Source organism: Euleptes europaea, chromosome 2 (genome assembly GCF_029931775.1).
Source record: "Euleptes europaea isolate rEulEur1 chromosome 2, rEulEur1.hap1, whole genome shotgun sequence".
NCBI classification, from domain to species: Eukaryota; Metazoa; Chordata; class Lepidosauria; order Squamata; family Sphaerodactylidae; genus Euleptes; species Euleptes europaea.
In genome coordinates this window covers 120,830,181-120,847,131 of record NC_079313.1, presented here as the reverse complement: position 1 = coordinate 120,847,131, position 16,951 = coordinate 120,830,181, and the positions used below count along the sequence as shown (strand labels likewise).

General features: G+C 50.3%; 1 protein-coding gene across 1 annotated transcript; it reads left to right on the top strand.

Annotated features, from left to right (window-relative positions):
* The first annotated feature begins 3,471 nt into the window (after nucleotides 1-3,471).
* On the top strand, nucleotides 3,472-16,249 carry ZFP64 (ZFP64 zinc finger protein). The gene is made up of 4 exons (XM_056845177.1): nucleotides 3,472-3,703; nucleotides 6,488-6,550; nucleotides 8,263-8,514; nucleotides 14,985-16,249. The coding sequence occupies exons 1-4, from the start codon at nucleotides 3,637-3,639 to the stop codon at nucleotides 16,247-16,249; spliced, it is 1,647 nt and encodes a 548-aa protein (XP_056701155.1). The 5' UTR covers nucleotides 3,472-3,636.
* Nucleotides 16,250-16,951: the final 702 nt, after the last annotated feature.

The window sequence follows — 16,951 nt, the reverse complement described above, 5'->3', positions numbered from 1 at the left end:
TGACGGACGGGCAAAGACAACGCCGCGATGGCTTCAGCCTTCGCCACGGAGCATGCTCGGCCGCTGCACGTCCGTCCCCGCCCTTTGCCGGCGTGGGGGGGGGGAATGGGAGGAGAACAGAGGGCTTTCTTTTGCCAAGGGTCCTTCTCTCCCCCCCCCCCCGTTTGCATGCATGCTTGCTTGCTTGCTTGCTTGCTTTCCAGGCGGTGCAACCCGGGCAGCCACGATGGAGGCGCGCGCCCAGCCTTTCCCCGGGCCCGTGCAATGTAAGTGGCCGCGCGGCGTATCCGCGCTCCCGGGCTGGGGGTGGGAGAGGCGGCGCGGCGCCGGGCCCCGAAACCTGAGTGGCGCCAGAAGCCGGCCCGGGAATCTGCCTGCTGTGGACGTGGGCCCGGGAACATGGGTGGCAAAAGCAGTGAGAGCTGGGAGCGCCCCGGTGGGGGGTGGGGGGAAGCGAGGTGGGGCAGCCGCCTTGCGCGGGGAGGAGGGGCGCCTGGGCATGCTTATTGAAAAGGGGTGGGAGGTTGCGTTACTGCCATGCCAGGGGGTAGGTGCCTATCCACAAATGTGCAATGCACAGAAGGTGCATTGGATGCAGCTGGGGTTGCCAGGCCCCCCTTCACCACCGGCGGGAGCTTTTTGGGGTGCAGCCTGAGAAGGGTGGGCTTTGGGGAGGGACTTCAATGCTATAGAGACCAGTTGCTAAAGCGGCCATTTCCTCCAGGTGATCTGATCTCTCTTGACTGGAGATCAGTTGTAATAGCAGGAGGTCTCCAGCTCCTACCTGGAGGCTGGCCACCTAGATGCAACGTACTTGTTTGCAAAGGGATGAGAGGTTTTGACTCTGGCAATAGTGAATTAGGTGGAAGAAGCATGCGGCCTAGGGCTGCCGGTCTCCAGGTGCTGGCTTTAGATCTGGGAATACTACTGAGCTCTGGATGATAGATCAGTTCCTCTGGAGAACATGGCTGCTTTGGAGGGTGGGCTCCACGGCTTCCCCAGACCGCGCCCTCCTCAGGTTCCACCCCACCCCTAAATCTTCAGGTATTCCCCTTGCAGGAGTTTGCAGCCGTGCAAGCAGATTAAGTATAATGGATATCTAGAGCTGGCGCGGGGCAGCAGACTTGAGGCAATTGAGCCATGTAAAGCTGCTTTGGCCCATCTAGCTCCGAGTGGAAGCAGGTATTAATAGGGTTGCCAACCGCCAGGTGCTAGCTGGAGATCTCCTGCTATTACAACTGATCTCCAGCCAATAGAGATCAGTTCACCTGGAGAAAATGGCCGCTTTGGCAATTGGAGGAGGGCGGGGATTGGGGAGGAGAGGGATTTCAATGCCATAGAGTCCAATTGCCAAAGTGGCCATTTTCTCCAGGAGAACTGATCTCTATCGGCTGGAGATCAGTTGTAATAGCAGGAGATCTCCAGCTAGTACCTGGAGGCTGGCAACCCTATTCTTATACCCTCCTGTCGCCAGTGGTGTGTTTAGAGGCCTCAAGTTCATTAAAAATTTTCTGGTTTTGCCAGGGTTTCTAGCCCCCGAGGCCTTGTTAGGACCTCAGGGCCACAACATTTGCATTTGGATTTCTTAGGGACCAGGTACTTAATGGAGAATTTCTCTGTATGAGAAGGAGGGACTAGGCCTTTTCTTCCTGCCTAAAGCTCCCGGGGGGAATCCAGGACAGGATTAGTTCGTGGCCCCTTCTGAAGGGAAAATTGTTATCAGGTCTGGGCAGTGGGACATAGGGTTGCCAATAGGGTTGCCAGGTCCCTCTTTGCCACCAGTGGGAGGTTTTGGGGCAGAGCCTGAGGAGGGAGGGGTTTGGGGAGGGAGGGACTTCAATGCCATAGAGTCCAGTTGTCAAAGTGGCCATTTTCTCCAGGTGAACTGATCTCTATCAGCTGGAGATCAGTTCTAATCTCCTGCCACCACCTGGAGGCTGACAACCCGAGTTGCCAACCTCCAGGTGGCACCTGGAGTTGGAGATCTCTGGGGTTGCAACTGATCTCCAGACTACAGAGGTCAATTCTCCTGGAGAAAATGGCTGCTTTGGAGGGGGGACCCTATGGCATTTTACCTCGCTGAGTGCCGTCCCCAAGTTCCACATCCAAAATCTCTAGGAATTTTCCCACCTGGAGCTCCCAACCCCCCTGGGGTAGGTGCCCAAGAAAGCTTATATAATGCTCTTCCCCAAGAGCGCATTGCACCTTTACTGGAGTTGCTCAGCAAGTTAGTTACTTTGGGTAGGGAAGTGTACCCTGACACAAGGAAATGTGGGTTGTTTGACTTGATCCAATGTCTGGACCAAGGAAAAAGGTGAACTAAGGTCTAGTCGAAGGTATTTGGTTTCCTCCTTAGTTTCTCTTATTTGGGAACTAAAGTTTTGGAAAACTGCAAGTTATTAACAACTGTTTGCATGTTTTTGTTTGGCTTTTCGGCTTTTCTTTTAAATACAGTCCTTTAATGAATCTTGAAAAACTACCGGCGTTTTAACATTCTGCCGTTTTCTCCAGCGCAACGGATATCTTTAGTGTGGGTATAGGTAATAATTCTGGGACATCTCCAGGCCCCATCCTAGTGGCAGCAAGTACCTGGGGGTTAATGGGAGCAGGCAGAAGAAAGAGTAACGAAAGGGTATGAGCGATTGCAGATTTGTCTGCCGCCTGGGAAGTAGTGCTACAGTCGAATCCCTTCCCCATCCAATGGCTCCCTGCTTCTGTGATGCACCCAGCATTTCACTGCTGAAAACAGGAGCTACTGTCTTCCAGCAGCACCTTCATTCTCGCACTAAGGATCGCTGTATGAGCATCTTTTAGCCTCTGCCGCGTTCTGTGATGTGTTACCAAATGTTCTGTTCCTAATTTTGTATTCCATTTCTCTGCTGTACCGTAGTGTAGTGGTTAAGTGGTTGCTTGGTGTAGTGGTTAAGAACGGCGGACTCTAATCTGGAGAACTAGGTTCGATTCCCCACTCCTCCACATGAAGCCTGCTGGGTGACCTTGGGCCAGTCACAGTTCCCTCAGAACTCTCTCAGCCCATGCGGAGGCAGGCAAAGGCAAACCATCCCCGAAAGTCTGTTCCCTTGAAAACCCTACGGGGTCACCATAAATGACCTGTGACTTGATGACACTTTCTACCACCACACATACCTTGTGTATTTGTGAAGCCAGATGTTATTTTTTTCTTTTCCTTTTAAATCATGACAATTTAAGAAGGAATGATTGAGTGTGACTTCTGGCGCTTCCAGAAGAACTTGAATTTATACATGTTCTGCAACATTTATTATCTGAGTTTACTGAAATGTAGGGGCCTGGTCATCAAATAGAAGAGTCCGTGGGCATGGCTTCAAACTCAACAGCTTTTGTGGGATTTGGCCTTTCCGCTAAGCCTTTTAGAACACTTGGGCCTTTGAAGCCGTACTGTTGTTGTTTTCATGGTCTACCCTGATATATTTCCTTGTTTCAGTTCCAGGAGGCACCACCGTCTTAGTAGAACTGACTCCAGATATTCACATTTGTGGACTATGTAAGCAACAATTCAACAATCTGGATGCATTTGTCGCACACAAGAGAAGTGGCTGCCAGCTCTCCGGTACAGCAGCCGGCACCACCAGTACGGTGCAGTTTGTGTCGGAAGAAATGGTACCGGCAACACAGACTCAAACTGCGACTAGAACAATCACTTCAGAGACCCAAACCATTACAGGTATTTATCCACGAAATTTTGGAAGGAGACACTGGAGACCGAGAAGAGGATGTCGTGTTCTTTATCATGACATATCCTTGGTCAAGCGGCCGCACAGGTTCCTTCACCGGTCTCGTAAAGAGCTACTTTCTTTGGTAAATAGGGATTGCCTCCAGATGACTAGGCAGGAAGGCGTCAGAAATGCATATTCATTGCTTCCTTTAGACCAGGGTTGGGGAACGTCAGGCCCGGGGGCCATTTAAGGCCTGCAAAATCATTTGGTCTGGCCCTTTGTGGGTCCTGGCAGATCTCTAGCTCAGAAGGATATAAGGCGGTGATCCTCCCCCTCCGCGGACAGGAATAGCCTCTATTCAAGGCGGATGTGAGTTTGTTTTGCCGAGAAAAGGAACCTTTTTCCCCCCTTGCCGAAGAGTCGTTAGCTATGGAGCTGCTAGGGCTGCCCAAGAAACTGTGTTAACCCTTTCCCACCCGGGCCGTGGAGAAACATATTCCCTCTGTACTACAAGAGGGCTGGGGGCGGAAGTGGTGACAATAGAGGGGTTAAAGGGGGCAGGGCCAGAATGTGTGTGTGGGGGGGAGTTCTTAGCCAGTGTGTCCTCATTTCATCCCTGCAGGCGGAGGTAGCAGGAGCCGGCTGTAGAATCTGGCCCTGACCATGCAGAGCAGGAGCAACTCCGGCGTGTGCCGGGACGGCTACGCCCGGCTGGTGCAACAGACCATCCTGTGCCACCATGTGGGCGAGTGCACCACTAGTTGGATGCCTGCCTGCTTGCCCATGCGGTGTGGGGGGGGGGTCATGTGGGGCAGCTGCTTGCTTGGGGCTTGGTTGGCTAATTTTAAGTTGATAATTTTGTATGGCCTGTGAATGATGTTATAAATATCCAAATGGCCTTTGGCAGAAAAAAGGTTCCCCACCCATTTTGGACCCTAAATGGCTAGCATAGATGCATATTGGCAGATGGTTAGCGATGCCATCCTAAGCAGAGTTACACCCTTCTAAGCCCATTGAGGTTAGCGGGCTTAGAAAGGTAAAACTGAGCTTAGGACAGTATGGTGCTAACATGCAATTTTGAAAATGCCAGGTGGGTGGAGTTTGACTGGTCAGGTTTGGTCTGTTTGGGTTGTTTGTGGGCTCAGCATGCCAAAGCTAGCAGATGAGGGGTGGCTTTTTGGCTGTAAGGGACAGAGTCTGGTGAGTCAGTGTGGGTGGGGGGAAGAGGGGCATCATAGAATCATAGAGTTGGAAAGGACCATCAGAGACATCTAGTCCAATCATTGCACAATGCAGGAAATTCGCAACTACTTCCCCCCACACCCCCAGTGACCCCGACTCATGCCCAGAAGATGGCAACAAAAACTTTCCATAGTTAAATTGCAGAACTCCCTGCCCCAGGATGTGGTGATGGCTGCCAACTTGGAAGGCTTTAAGAGGGGAGTGGACATGTTCATGGAGGAGAGGGCTATTCATGGCTACTAGTCAAAATGGATACTAGTCATGATGCATACCTATTCTCTCCAGGATCAGAGGAGCATTCCTATTATATTAGGTGCTGTGGAACACAGGCAGGACAATGCTGTGGTCAGTGAGTTCAGGAGGATGTGGTCCCACATAAGTACATAGGATTTCCGCCTTTCTTGGGCCTGATCTAGACATGGAAAACCCAGCCATTAAAAAAGAAAAACAGCCAGAGCAGAGGAGAATAGGCTGTACCGAGGGTTACCACTTACCTGCTTCCTGTGGGCAACCTATAGGGTTGCCAGTCTCCAGGCCGGGCCTGACAGTCTCCTGGAATTACAACTGCTCTCCAGATGACCGAGGCCAGATCTTCTGGAGAAAGTGGCTACTTTAGAGGGTGGAGTCTATGGCATTATACTTTGCTGAGCTCCTTCCTCTCCCCAATGTAATGTGTCGCAACGTTCAGGTGTTCAAAAACTCATCTTTCTTGTGTATATTTTTTTTCCAGTTTCTGCCCCAGAATTTGTTTTTGAACACGGCTACCAAGCCTACCTTCCTAGTGAGAACAGCGAGCCTCCGACCACCAACGTGACCACCACACCGCCAAAACCTCGCACCAGAAAATCCACGGCATCAGCGGCTCAGAAGAAACTCAGCTGCTGCTACCCAGGTGGGGGATGAAGACAGCTGGGCAGCTTGTGATTGAGGTTGGAAATGTTAGTCCACAGGCCGGCGCTGGTGTACAGATTGTTCTCTCCTTCTCTTTTGCTGGGCAGGGTGGGGGGGGCGGGCTGTTGTCTCTACCTTTTGAGAGTTCAAAAATATTAGAAAATGCTGTAAACTCCTTAGCAGATGGGGCAAGTGGATTGACTGGCTTGCTCTCTGGGTGGCTTCAGAAAGCGTTTCTCAGAAAGAAGAAGAGTTGGTTTTTATATGCCGACTTTCTCTGCCACTTAAGGGAGAATCAAACCTGCTTACAATCACCTTCCCTTCCCCACAACAGTCACCCTGTGAGGTAGGTGAGGCTGAAAGAGAATGACTTGCCCAAGGTCACCCAGGTGGCTTCGTGTGTAGGGGTGGGGAAACAAATCCAGTTCACCAGATTAGCCTCCGCCGCTCATGTGGAGTGGGGAATCAAACCCAGTTCTCCAGATCAGACTCCACCGCTCCAAGCATCAGAAGTCTGACCTTTTTTAATATGGGGAAAACATACAGAGAAGTAATAAGGTTGCATGCATTGGGGAAACTGTCTTCTCGGATATTCCGCTGTCTTTTTGTTCTAATCATCATTCCTAATGTCCTGGATCTCTTTCCCCCCCTTTTTCCAGGTTGTCAGTTCAAGACATCCTATGGTATGAAAGATATGGAGCGGCATTTAAGAACACACACAGGTACATCTCTGGGGTTATGGTCTAATAGGGTCTTTTCAGCCAGATGTCATAAGCTTTGCCTGATGCTGAATCAGACTGTGATGGAATGTAGTTTTAATCATGTCGTTCATATACAAAATAAATAGGTACGTTTGACATGCAAAGCTTGAGTCTTCATTTTGCTTACACTGTTTTTTGGGTTTCCTGTAAAAGTTACTCTTCCTTTCTTCAGCCAGCCAAAAGGCAGAGAGCTATTGTTCAGTGTCAGAAGGAGTTATAAAATGCTGATATTCTAACAGACTAGCTCCCAGCACAAAAAAAGAATGTCAGACAGTGAATTCAGTGCCCAGGAAAAATCCCATTGTGAAAATAGTGTCAATCAGAGCAGTAGCATCTCACACCTTGAGGGTAGAAATCAAAAGTCATGTGTTGGCCTATGTAATGGCATCTATATAAACTGGACACACCCTATAATTTGTGAATTCCTCAGGTTTGGGATTCAATGAAATCTACTTTCCCCTTCCCGTCCCCCTCCTCCTCCTCCTCCTTCTTTTTTTTTTTTTGGCAAAGCTCTGGATAAGAAGTTTTAAAATGTAACCTTCCCCCCCCCCCAAAAAAAAGTCAGCTTAGAACAGGAATGACATGTATGCTTATGCAGGATTGATTTCAGTTGAGTATACTGGTGTTTTGTGTATTTATGCAATAATGTTTTTTTAATCGTGTCTAGAATGATCAGATCTTTAAATAAAAGTTGTAATTCATACATTAACTCTTTATTGGCTGGAAAATAAAGGCTTCACTTGGAACATACAAACAAACCTCAGCATCTCCCTTAGAGATTGAGGACTGTGTCCTGCAAAGATTTAATGTTGTAAAAGAGCATTTAATTACCAAACAGCACAGTGATTTTAGTGGTTAATACATTGCTTTATTTCAGTCAAAGAGTTTTAAAGTAATACCCTCTCATAGGTGGGTCTAAGCAGCCTCCACAGGTCACTGGTCCATTTAAGCTAGTACTGTCTACTCTGACTAGCAGTCACTAACTCTCCAAGGTATCAGGCGGAGCGTTTTCCAGCCAAAGTATGTGGGACCTTTTTTTGCTGAAGATGATAATGGTTGAACATTGGCCTTCTGTGCGCATAGCATGTGCTTCCCTCTATCCCAGAATAAACACAGGAGCTAATTTTCTGTGTTAGAAAAAGGAAGTGCCCAGTACTGTATTGAAAAGGGGCAAAGAATGGGGGGGGGGTAGGTAGTGGAAGATCATAAATATACACAGAGAAAAGCAAAATGTTTTAGGTGACTACCTTTATTAGATCAGTTCTGCAGACGAATTAGGGACAGCAAGCTTTGGAGGGACACCATTGCCTGAAAATGGATTCTGCAAAGTTTAAAAAACATGCTGCCGAGTCCTTGACTGCATTCTCTGAGCAATTCAGGTCACGATAGGAGAAGGTGCAATTCTGTTTATGTAAGCCATGTTTCAACAGAGGTTGCCACAGCAGCCAGGAGTCCTATTTTTGGAGCTACACAGGTGTGCAAATATCTCTGTGCTTTTTTTTGAGGAATTAAAAAGATGCATGGAAGAAGAAATCCCTGTGCATCTGGAAACAAAAAGAAAAAAGAAAACCTGATTGCAAGATTAATTTGGGATCTCTGCATTTAGTCTGGTGCTAAAGCCTTTCAGCAATTTCATACTGTCTCAGTCCTGTTACTCTGCTTTCCCCTTCCAGGTGACAAGCCCCATAAATGTGAAGTTTGCGGCAAATGCTTCAGTCGCAAAGACAAGCTGACAATGCACATGCGATCCCACACTGGTTTTAAACCTCACAAGTGTAAGCACTGTGACTACGCAGCCGCTGAGAGCAGCAGCCTGAACAAGCACCAGCGCATACACTCGAACGAGCGCCCTTTCAAATGCCAGATTTGCCCTTATGCTAGTCGCAATTCCAGCCAGCTGACCGTGCATCTGCGATCCCACACAGGTAAGTCAAGAATGTTTTCCTCAGTGCTGACTTTGGCTAAATAGGGGCAGTGGTACCGCAGAACTCCTTGCAGTCAAAGAGGATCTGCCCATAGTTGTAAACTGTAGTACCCTGTCTCGGGTTGCAACAAAACTTCCATATGCCAACATACCTATAAATGGCTGTAAATCCTGTAAGTTTGAGCCTTTGCGATCTCCAAACTCTCCAGCCACGAGGGCTGGAAATTTCCAAAGAAAATGGTGCTCCAATGTTGTGGTCACTATAATATAATCTATAATATAATCTCTCACAATACTAGAAGCAGGGTCATTGCTGAAACTGGAGGGTGAGTGATTCAAAACAGATAAAAGGAAGTATTTCGTCACCCAACACTTAGTTAAATTGTGGAACTCCCTGCTCCAGGATGTGGTGATGGCTGCCAACTTGGAAGGCTTTAAGAGGGGAGTGGACATGTTCATGGAGGAGAGGGCTATTCATGGCTACTAGTCAAAATGGATACTAGTCATAATACATACCTATTCTCTCCAGGATTAGAGGACTATGCCGAATATATTAGGTGCTGTGGAACATAGGCAGGTTGGTGCTGCTGCAGTCGTCTTGTTTCTGGGCTTCCTAGAGGCACCTGGTTGGCCACTGTGTGAACAGATTGCCGGACTTGATGGGCCTTGGTCTGATCCAGCATGGCTTTTCTTATGTCATCTAAAGCAGGGGTCCCAAAGGTTGTGCCCAATTGGCACCATGGTGCCCACCAACACCTTTCCTGGCACCTGCTGAGTGTTTTTGAGAAAGTGAGTGGGGCCAGGTGTGGCTGCTGCCCAGCAGGGCTTCTGATTGCCCACCGAAGATCTGGTTGGCTGTGCAGATTAAAATAGCATTGTTTCATTAGCGGCAGCCATCACAGTGTTGGTTTTAGTTTTGGTCTCACTCCTCTTTCCCAGTGTATTTTTAAAAATTACTCCTTTTGTCCCCTGCGGTTGGGTGGTGTATGTGTGTGTCCACTTCTTGTGGCGGCCGTTTTGTGGCTGCGCCCATCACCCTGCGTCAGAATTCCAGTGGTGCTCACAGGTTCAAAAAGGTTCAGGAACCCCTGATCTAGAAGGTCTCCCTGAGACCAGATACTTCAGTCAGGTTCTGAAGAGCAGAAAGTAGAATGAGGCGGCAAAAGCCAGGCAGGGTCTTAGTATTTGTCGTAGGTATTTGGCCAGTCAAACAGTTTTATACTGCCTTCTAGTCATGGGAGCCAATGTTTCACAGCCCTGGTGACTTCTGTGCCTTAAGCAGGCACTGAGGCCTAAGCGCACACAATCCGCAGCAGCCCACTATGGCTGGAAGCCACACTCAAGAGTTCTAGAGTCCCTCATAAATCAAGACTCTTAGATTATGGAATTACTTACAGCTGTACCCATTACTAGACCTATCAATCGATTACATGTTTCTCCCATCCTTCTTTTAGCGTAGGTATTTCTTCCTACTTATGTGTTACCATTTCAGCAACCTTGTGGGGGGGGGAGAGTGAAGAAGAAAAAGTTGGCTTTTATATGCCAACTTTCTCTGCCACTTAAGAGAGAATCAAACTGGCTTACAATCACCCTCCCCTCCCCACAACAGACACCCTGTGAGGTAGGTGGGGCTGAGAGAGTGTGACTAGCCCAAGGTCACCCAGCTGGCTTCATGTGTAGGAATGGGGAAACAAACCCAGTTCACCAGATTAGCCTCCGCCATTCATGAGGAGGAGTGGGGAAATCAAACCCCGTTCTCCAGATCAGACTCCACCACTCTTAACCACTTCACCACCACTCTTAACCACTATACCACACTGGCTCTTAAATATGCTGCCCTCATATTTAGACTTTCTTAGTAAAGTCTGGCGCATGAAAACAGGGCTATTGGAATGTGTACCATGCCAGGCTTTCATCAGGAATGTAGATAAAAATTCAATAACTTACTTGAAATTCATACACAACTGGAGGTAGCCAGATTGTAAAATAAACTGAACTGGCAGGCCGTGTGTCTTCATTAATAAAATGTGTGTAATAAACATTTTACACCATGGGTCTCAATTATTCAGTAGACACATGGATTACAACAATATGCTGCATCGCGATTTGAAGAATATGCAGCTTGGATCGATTAAATATGTAGCTGGGTGAGCAAATTATGCCTTTGCCTTTTGCTGTCTCCCGTTTATGAAGATCTATAAAACACTAAACTGGTAAAGCGAATTAAACCGTATGTATTGTGATTATTAAAGAACAGAAACATTTACCAAACTAAGGACTTCCGTGCTTTTTATTTCTGCCTTAAACGGCACCCTGTGGTTCATTCACTCTTCTCTGTGTGCGTGATGAGTGGGATCATAAAAGAACGTTGCGCCATTCAACTGGTTGAGAGCAACAATAAGTCAGTGGTTCTCTTTCATGTGGCGGCATTAGCAATAATGGGGCTGTTCTGAGCGAAAATGAAAACCTTGCTGTTCGTACTGTGAAAGGTGTCAGTGCTGCAAATGTTCAGTATTGTGTTGATCTGGTGATTAAGCAGGTGGCACCCTCTGTAGAGGTTTGTCAAAGCACGGCAGTTCTTTGGATAGGATCCCTCCAGAACCCCCCTTAGTTGCCTTGTTGGCTTTTCTGAGGGCAAATGTGGGATATAAATTTTGTAAATAATAAATAAATTCTGGTTTTGCTGCTGGTTTGTACCAGCACCCTATTTAACAAAAGGCTATACTGGATCAGACCAAAGTCCATCAGCAGGCTGTTCACACTGGCCCAACCAGGGGCCTCTAGGAAGCCCACAAACAAGATGGCTGCTGCAGCATTATCCTGCCTGTGTTCCACAGCACCTAATATAATAGGCATACCGTATATACTCGCGTATAAGCCGAGTTTTTCAGCCCCAAAAATGGGCTGAAAAAGCCGGCCTCTGCTTATACGCGGGTCAATACGGGGGGAGGGAGGGAGGAGGGAGGGGGGAAACTTGCCGCCGCCGCCGGGCCCGTGCCGCTTCCTGCCGCCGGGAGCGGCCTGGGGCAGCCTCCTGCAGCTGCAGGATGGCTGCCCCGGCCCCCCCCGGCCCCCGCCGCCATTTTTCCCGGGCGGGAGGGGCCTTGGGCAGCCTCCTGCAGCCGCAGGATGGCTGCCCAAGGCCCCCGCTGCCATTTTTCCCGGGCGGGAGGGGCCTTGGGCAGCCTCCTGCAGCCGCAGGATGGCTGCCCAAGCCCCCCCCCCCGCCATTTTTTCGGGCGGGAGGGGCCTTGGGCAGCCTCCTGCAGCCACAGGATGGCTGCCCAAGGCCCCCCTGCCCCCCGCCGCCATTTTTTTCGGACGGGAGGGGCCTTGGGCAGCCTCCTGCAGCTGCAGGATGGCTGCCCCGGCCCTTCCCGCCCCCCCGCCATTTTTCCCGGGCGGGAGGGGCCTTGGGCAGCCTCCTGCAGCCGCAGGATGGCTGCCCAAGGCCCCCGCTGCCATTTTTCCCGGGCGGGAGGGGCCTTGGGCAGCCTCCTGCAGCCGCAGGATGGCTGCCCAAGCCCCCCCCCCGCCATTTTTTCGGGCGGGAGGGGCCTTGGGCAGCCTCCTGCAGCCGCAGGATGGCTGCCCAAGGCCCCCCTGCCCCCCGCCGCCATTTTTTTCGGACGGGAGGGGCCTTGGGCAGCCTCCTGCAGCTGCAGGATGGCTGCCCCGGCCCTTCCCGCCCCCCCGCCATTTTTCCCGGGCGGGAGGGGCCTTGGGCAGCCTCCTGCAGCCGCAGGATGGCTGCCCAAGGACCCCGCCCCCCGCCGCCATTTTTTTCGGGCGGGAGGGGCCTTGGGCAGCCTCCTGCAGCCGCAGGAAGGCTGCCCAGGCCCCCCCGGGCCGCGCCGCCGCCGGACCCTCGCCGCTGGAGAGCGCTGTCAGGTAAGCCTGCGGGGGGGGGGGAGGGGTTATAAGCCGACCCTCGGCTTATACGCGGGTGCCTAATTTTTCCCCATTTTTGGGGAGAAATTAGGCACCTCGGCTTATACGCGGGTCGGCTTATACATGGGTATATACGGTACTCCTCTGATGCTAGAGAGAAGAGGTATGCATCATGACTGATGTCCATTTTGACTAGTAGCCATGAATAGCCCTCTCCTAAGAACATAAGAAAATCCATGCTGGATCAGACCAAGGTCCATCAAGTCCTGCAGTCTGTTCACACAGTGGCCCAACCAGGTGCCCCTAGGAAGGCTACAAACAAGACAGCTGCAGCAGCACCATCCTGCCTGTGTTCCACAGCACCTAATAAAATAGGCATGCTCCTCTGATCCTGGATAGGTATGCATCATGACTAGGATTCATTTTGACTAGTAGCCATGGATACCCCTCTCCTCCATGAACATGTCCACTCCCCTCTTAAAGCTTTCCAAGTTGGCAGCCATCACCACATCCTGGGGCAGGGAGTTCCACAATTTAACTATGTGTTGTGTGACGAAATACTTCCTTTTATCTGTTTTACAAAGCTGTCGGCTAGACAGAACATGATGAAGCATTTTGAAAAAATCATCAGTGTAAAGAGAGAGACCAGTCCCAGACTTCTGATTCACACTGGCATGTTCAAGAAAGTTAATGCAGCAGAGGGCTATGCTTGTTTCTACATATGGGGGGTAAGGGTGGGAAAGAGACTGCGCAATAGTGATCTTGTTGAGTATACCCTTCTAAGTGACTGGGTGCCATTCATTCCTGTGGGGACAACATAATTGGATACACCATTGCAGAGAACCTGTGTGATCTATTGGTTGGAGTGTTGGGCTAGGTTCTTGGAGATCCAGGTTTGAATGCCGGCTGTGCCAAGGAGGCTTCTTGGGCGACTTTGTGCCAGTCAAACACTCTTCGCCTAACCTAGAAGAAGAGGAGTTGGTTTTTAAATGCCGACTTTCTCTACCACTTAAGGCAGAATCAAACCGGCTTACCATCACTTTCCCTTACCCTCCATACAACAGACACCTTTGTGAGATTGGTGGAGCTGAGAGAGCTCTAAGAGAGCTGTGTCTAGCCCAAGGTCACCCAGCTGGCTTCATGTGTAGGAGTGGGGAAGCCAACCTGGTTCACCAGATTAGAATCCACCACTCATGTGGAGGAGTGGGAAATCGAACCCGGTTCTCCAGATCAGAGTGGAGGAGAGGTAACTGATGCAAGCCCACTTGGGCTCCCAGTGGGGAGAAAGGCAGGGTATAAAGGAATTAAATAAAGAAATAAGGAAAACCTGATCCCTTCTCCCCACATCAGGGGATTACGCTGAAGAGGACTCCATGGGGACAGTGCAGTATGTCTCTGTATAGAGCCATTTACCCATCCCCATGTGAAGTATCTACAAAGTTTGAATGGATCATGCCTGTACACAAAAACAAGGCATGATAACAGACATCTGGGCTAGGAAATGTCTTAGAGAATGTTCAATTTCAGTTGGTTATAGGTAAGCCAAAACTGCTAACACATGTGTGTTAAGTGCCGTCACATCATTTCTGACTCATGGCGACCCTATGAATCAAAGTCCTCCAAAATGTCCTATCTTTGACCGCCTTGCACAGATCTTGCAAACTGAGGACCGTGGCTTCCTTTATTGAGTCAGTCCACCTCTTGTTGGGTCTTCCTCTTTTCCTGCTGCCTTCAACTTTTCCTAGCATGATTGTCTTTTCCAGTGACTCTTGTGTTTTCATAATGTGACCAAAGTACCACAGCCTCAGTTTAGTCATTTTAGCTTCTAGGGTTAGTTCAAGCTTGATTTGATCTATAACCCACTGATTTGTTTTTTTGGCAGTCCACGGTATCTGTAACATGCTCCTCCAACACCACATTTCAGAGGAATTTACTTTCTTCCTAACATGTGCACCTCTTTCATAAAGTTGATTACACAGTGCTCTTTACCCAGTGCTCCATAGGAGGACAACAAAGATGGTGAGGGGTCTGGGCACCAAGTCCTATGAGGAAAGGTTGAAGGAGCTGGGTATGTTTAGCCTGAAGAGGAGGAGACTGAGAAAGGATATGATAACCGTGTTCAAGTACTTGAGAGGCTGTCATATAGAGGATGGTGCTGAGTTGTTTTCTGTTGCCCCAGAAGGTCGGACCAGAACCAACGGGTTGAAATTAAATCAAAAGAGTTTCCGTCTAGACATTAGGAAGAATTTTCTAACAGAGTGGTTCCTCAGTGGAACAGTGGAACAGGCTTCCTCAGGAGGTGGTAAGCTCTCCTTCCCTGGAGGTTTTTAAGAAGAGGTTAGATGGCCATCTGTCAGCAATGCTGATTCTGTGACCTTAGGCAGATGATGAGAGGGAGGGCATCTTGGCCATCTTCTGGTCACTAGAGGTGGGGTGGGGGGTAGTTGTGAATTTCCTGCATTGGGCAGGGGGTTGGACTTGATGACCCTGGTGGTCCCTTCCAACTCTATGATTCTATCCGTGTTACGCAGTAGCTCTTGTTTTGCCCCCCCTCGTTCAAAACGCTTCTCTCGCCGACAGGAGACGCTCCCTTCCAGTGCCGCCTGTGCAGCGCCAAGTTCAAAATCAACTCTGACTTGAAGAGGCACATGCGGGTGCACACCGGGGAGAAGCCCTACCAGTGCGAGTTCTGCGACGTGCGCTGCGCGATGAAAGGCAACCTGAAGTCCCACGTCCGCGTCAAGCACAACGTGGAGAACACCTTCAAGTGCCTGGAGTGCGAGTTCCAGTGCGGGAACAAGACCAGCCTCCGGCAGCACCTGCGCACCCACCAGCCCGAGCAGCCGGTGAAATGCGCCGAGTGCAGCTACTCCTGCCCCAACAAGGCCACCCTCAGGGTCCATGAAAGGGTCCACCTCCAGGACCGCCCCTTCAAGTGCGAGTTCTGCAGCTTCGACACAAAGCAGCGCAGCAACCTCACCACCCACATGAAGAAAGTGCACCGAGAAAAGGCCAAGAAGAGAACCGCAGAGAGGGCGGAAGGGGACGGGCCGAAGGACGGCGGCCCCAGGCAAGTGGCGAGGCTGGAAGCCAAGAAAGCGTTCAGGTGCGACCTCTGCGAGGCCTCGTTTGTCCGGGAAGATTCTCTGAGGAGCCACAAGAGGCAGCACGTCGAATACAATGGGTCGCCAAACGCCGAGCTGGCTGTCCTGCAACTGCAGATGGACCCAGGCCAGCCAGCCGGGGCTCCTATTACAGTCAGTCATCTCCAGGTGCCGCTGCGGGCGTCGGCCTACGGCGAAGGGCAGGTCAAGATCATTGTCGGGCATCAGATGCCCCCGGCTGGCAGCCTCATTCAAGCGGCTTCGGTCAACATCGTTCCTCCCGCCTTGATAAGCCAGAGTCAGGAAGATCTGCCCGGCAGCAGCCAGTTGCAAATACTGCAGCAGGTGAGCTTGCTCCCCACGGGGTCTCAGGCAGAAAGCATTTCGGTGGGCCAGCCGGCGGTTCTCCTGACGACCCACGATCCAGCTGACGGAGGCGCAGCGCACCAGACCCTGATTCCTGCCCTTCCAGTGGGCAGCCAGGAGGCCTCCGCTAGCCAGGCGTTCATCAGCGGTGCGGGGATCAGCTGCTCGGACTTGGAAGGGCTCAACGCGTTGATTCAGGAAGGGGCAGGGGAAGTGACGGTGGTGAGTGACGAGGACCAGAACATTGCCGTGACTTCGGCTCCGCCTGTCTTTTCCTCCCCGGCTCACCCGGACGTGGGGAAGCAAACCTACTCCATCATCCAGACCGGAGCCCATGCGAGTTTGCTGTGCCCTGCCGACTCTATACCTGATTAGTCCGGGAAGAAAGAAAAACCCCGTGTTCATCAGTCTGTTGGCATATCAAGTTCTGCCTTGGATCATTGATTGTTCTAGATTTAGGCAGCTGAGTTCAACAGGCGAAGCAGACCCTGGATTCAGAATGCCAGCCTGTTTCCATGCTGATAGGAAACAGTTCTCTGTCGGAGTGTGCCATGTGCACATATTGAGCCTCAAGATATTGCTGCATTGGAGGGAAGAGAAGGACGTGGGTTGTTCTGAATGGGTGTTGCTTAGTGGGAGTAGCCTCATTATTCAAAGATCACCTTCTCCCTTTCCAGGCCTGGAACCCTTGCTTGGAGGCAAATCCATTTTCTATCTTGACTACTTCCTTCCCTGCTTGAAAATTATAGCCTTAAAAATGTGTGTGTGTGTGTGTGTGTGTGTTAAGTGCCGTCAAGTCGCTTCCGACTCATGGCGACCCTATGAATGAAAGTCCTCTAAAATGTCCTATCTTTGACAGCCTTGCTCAGATCTTGCAAATTGAGTGCTTTGGCTTCCTTTATTGAGTCAATCCACCTCTTGTTGGGTCTTCCTCTTTTCCTGCTGCCCTCAACTTTTCCAAGCATGATTGTCTTTTCCAGTGACTCTTGTCTTCTCATAATGTGACCAAAGTACGACAGCCTCGGTTTAGTCATTTTAGCTTCTAGGCGGGTCAGTTCAGGCTTGATTTGATCTATA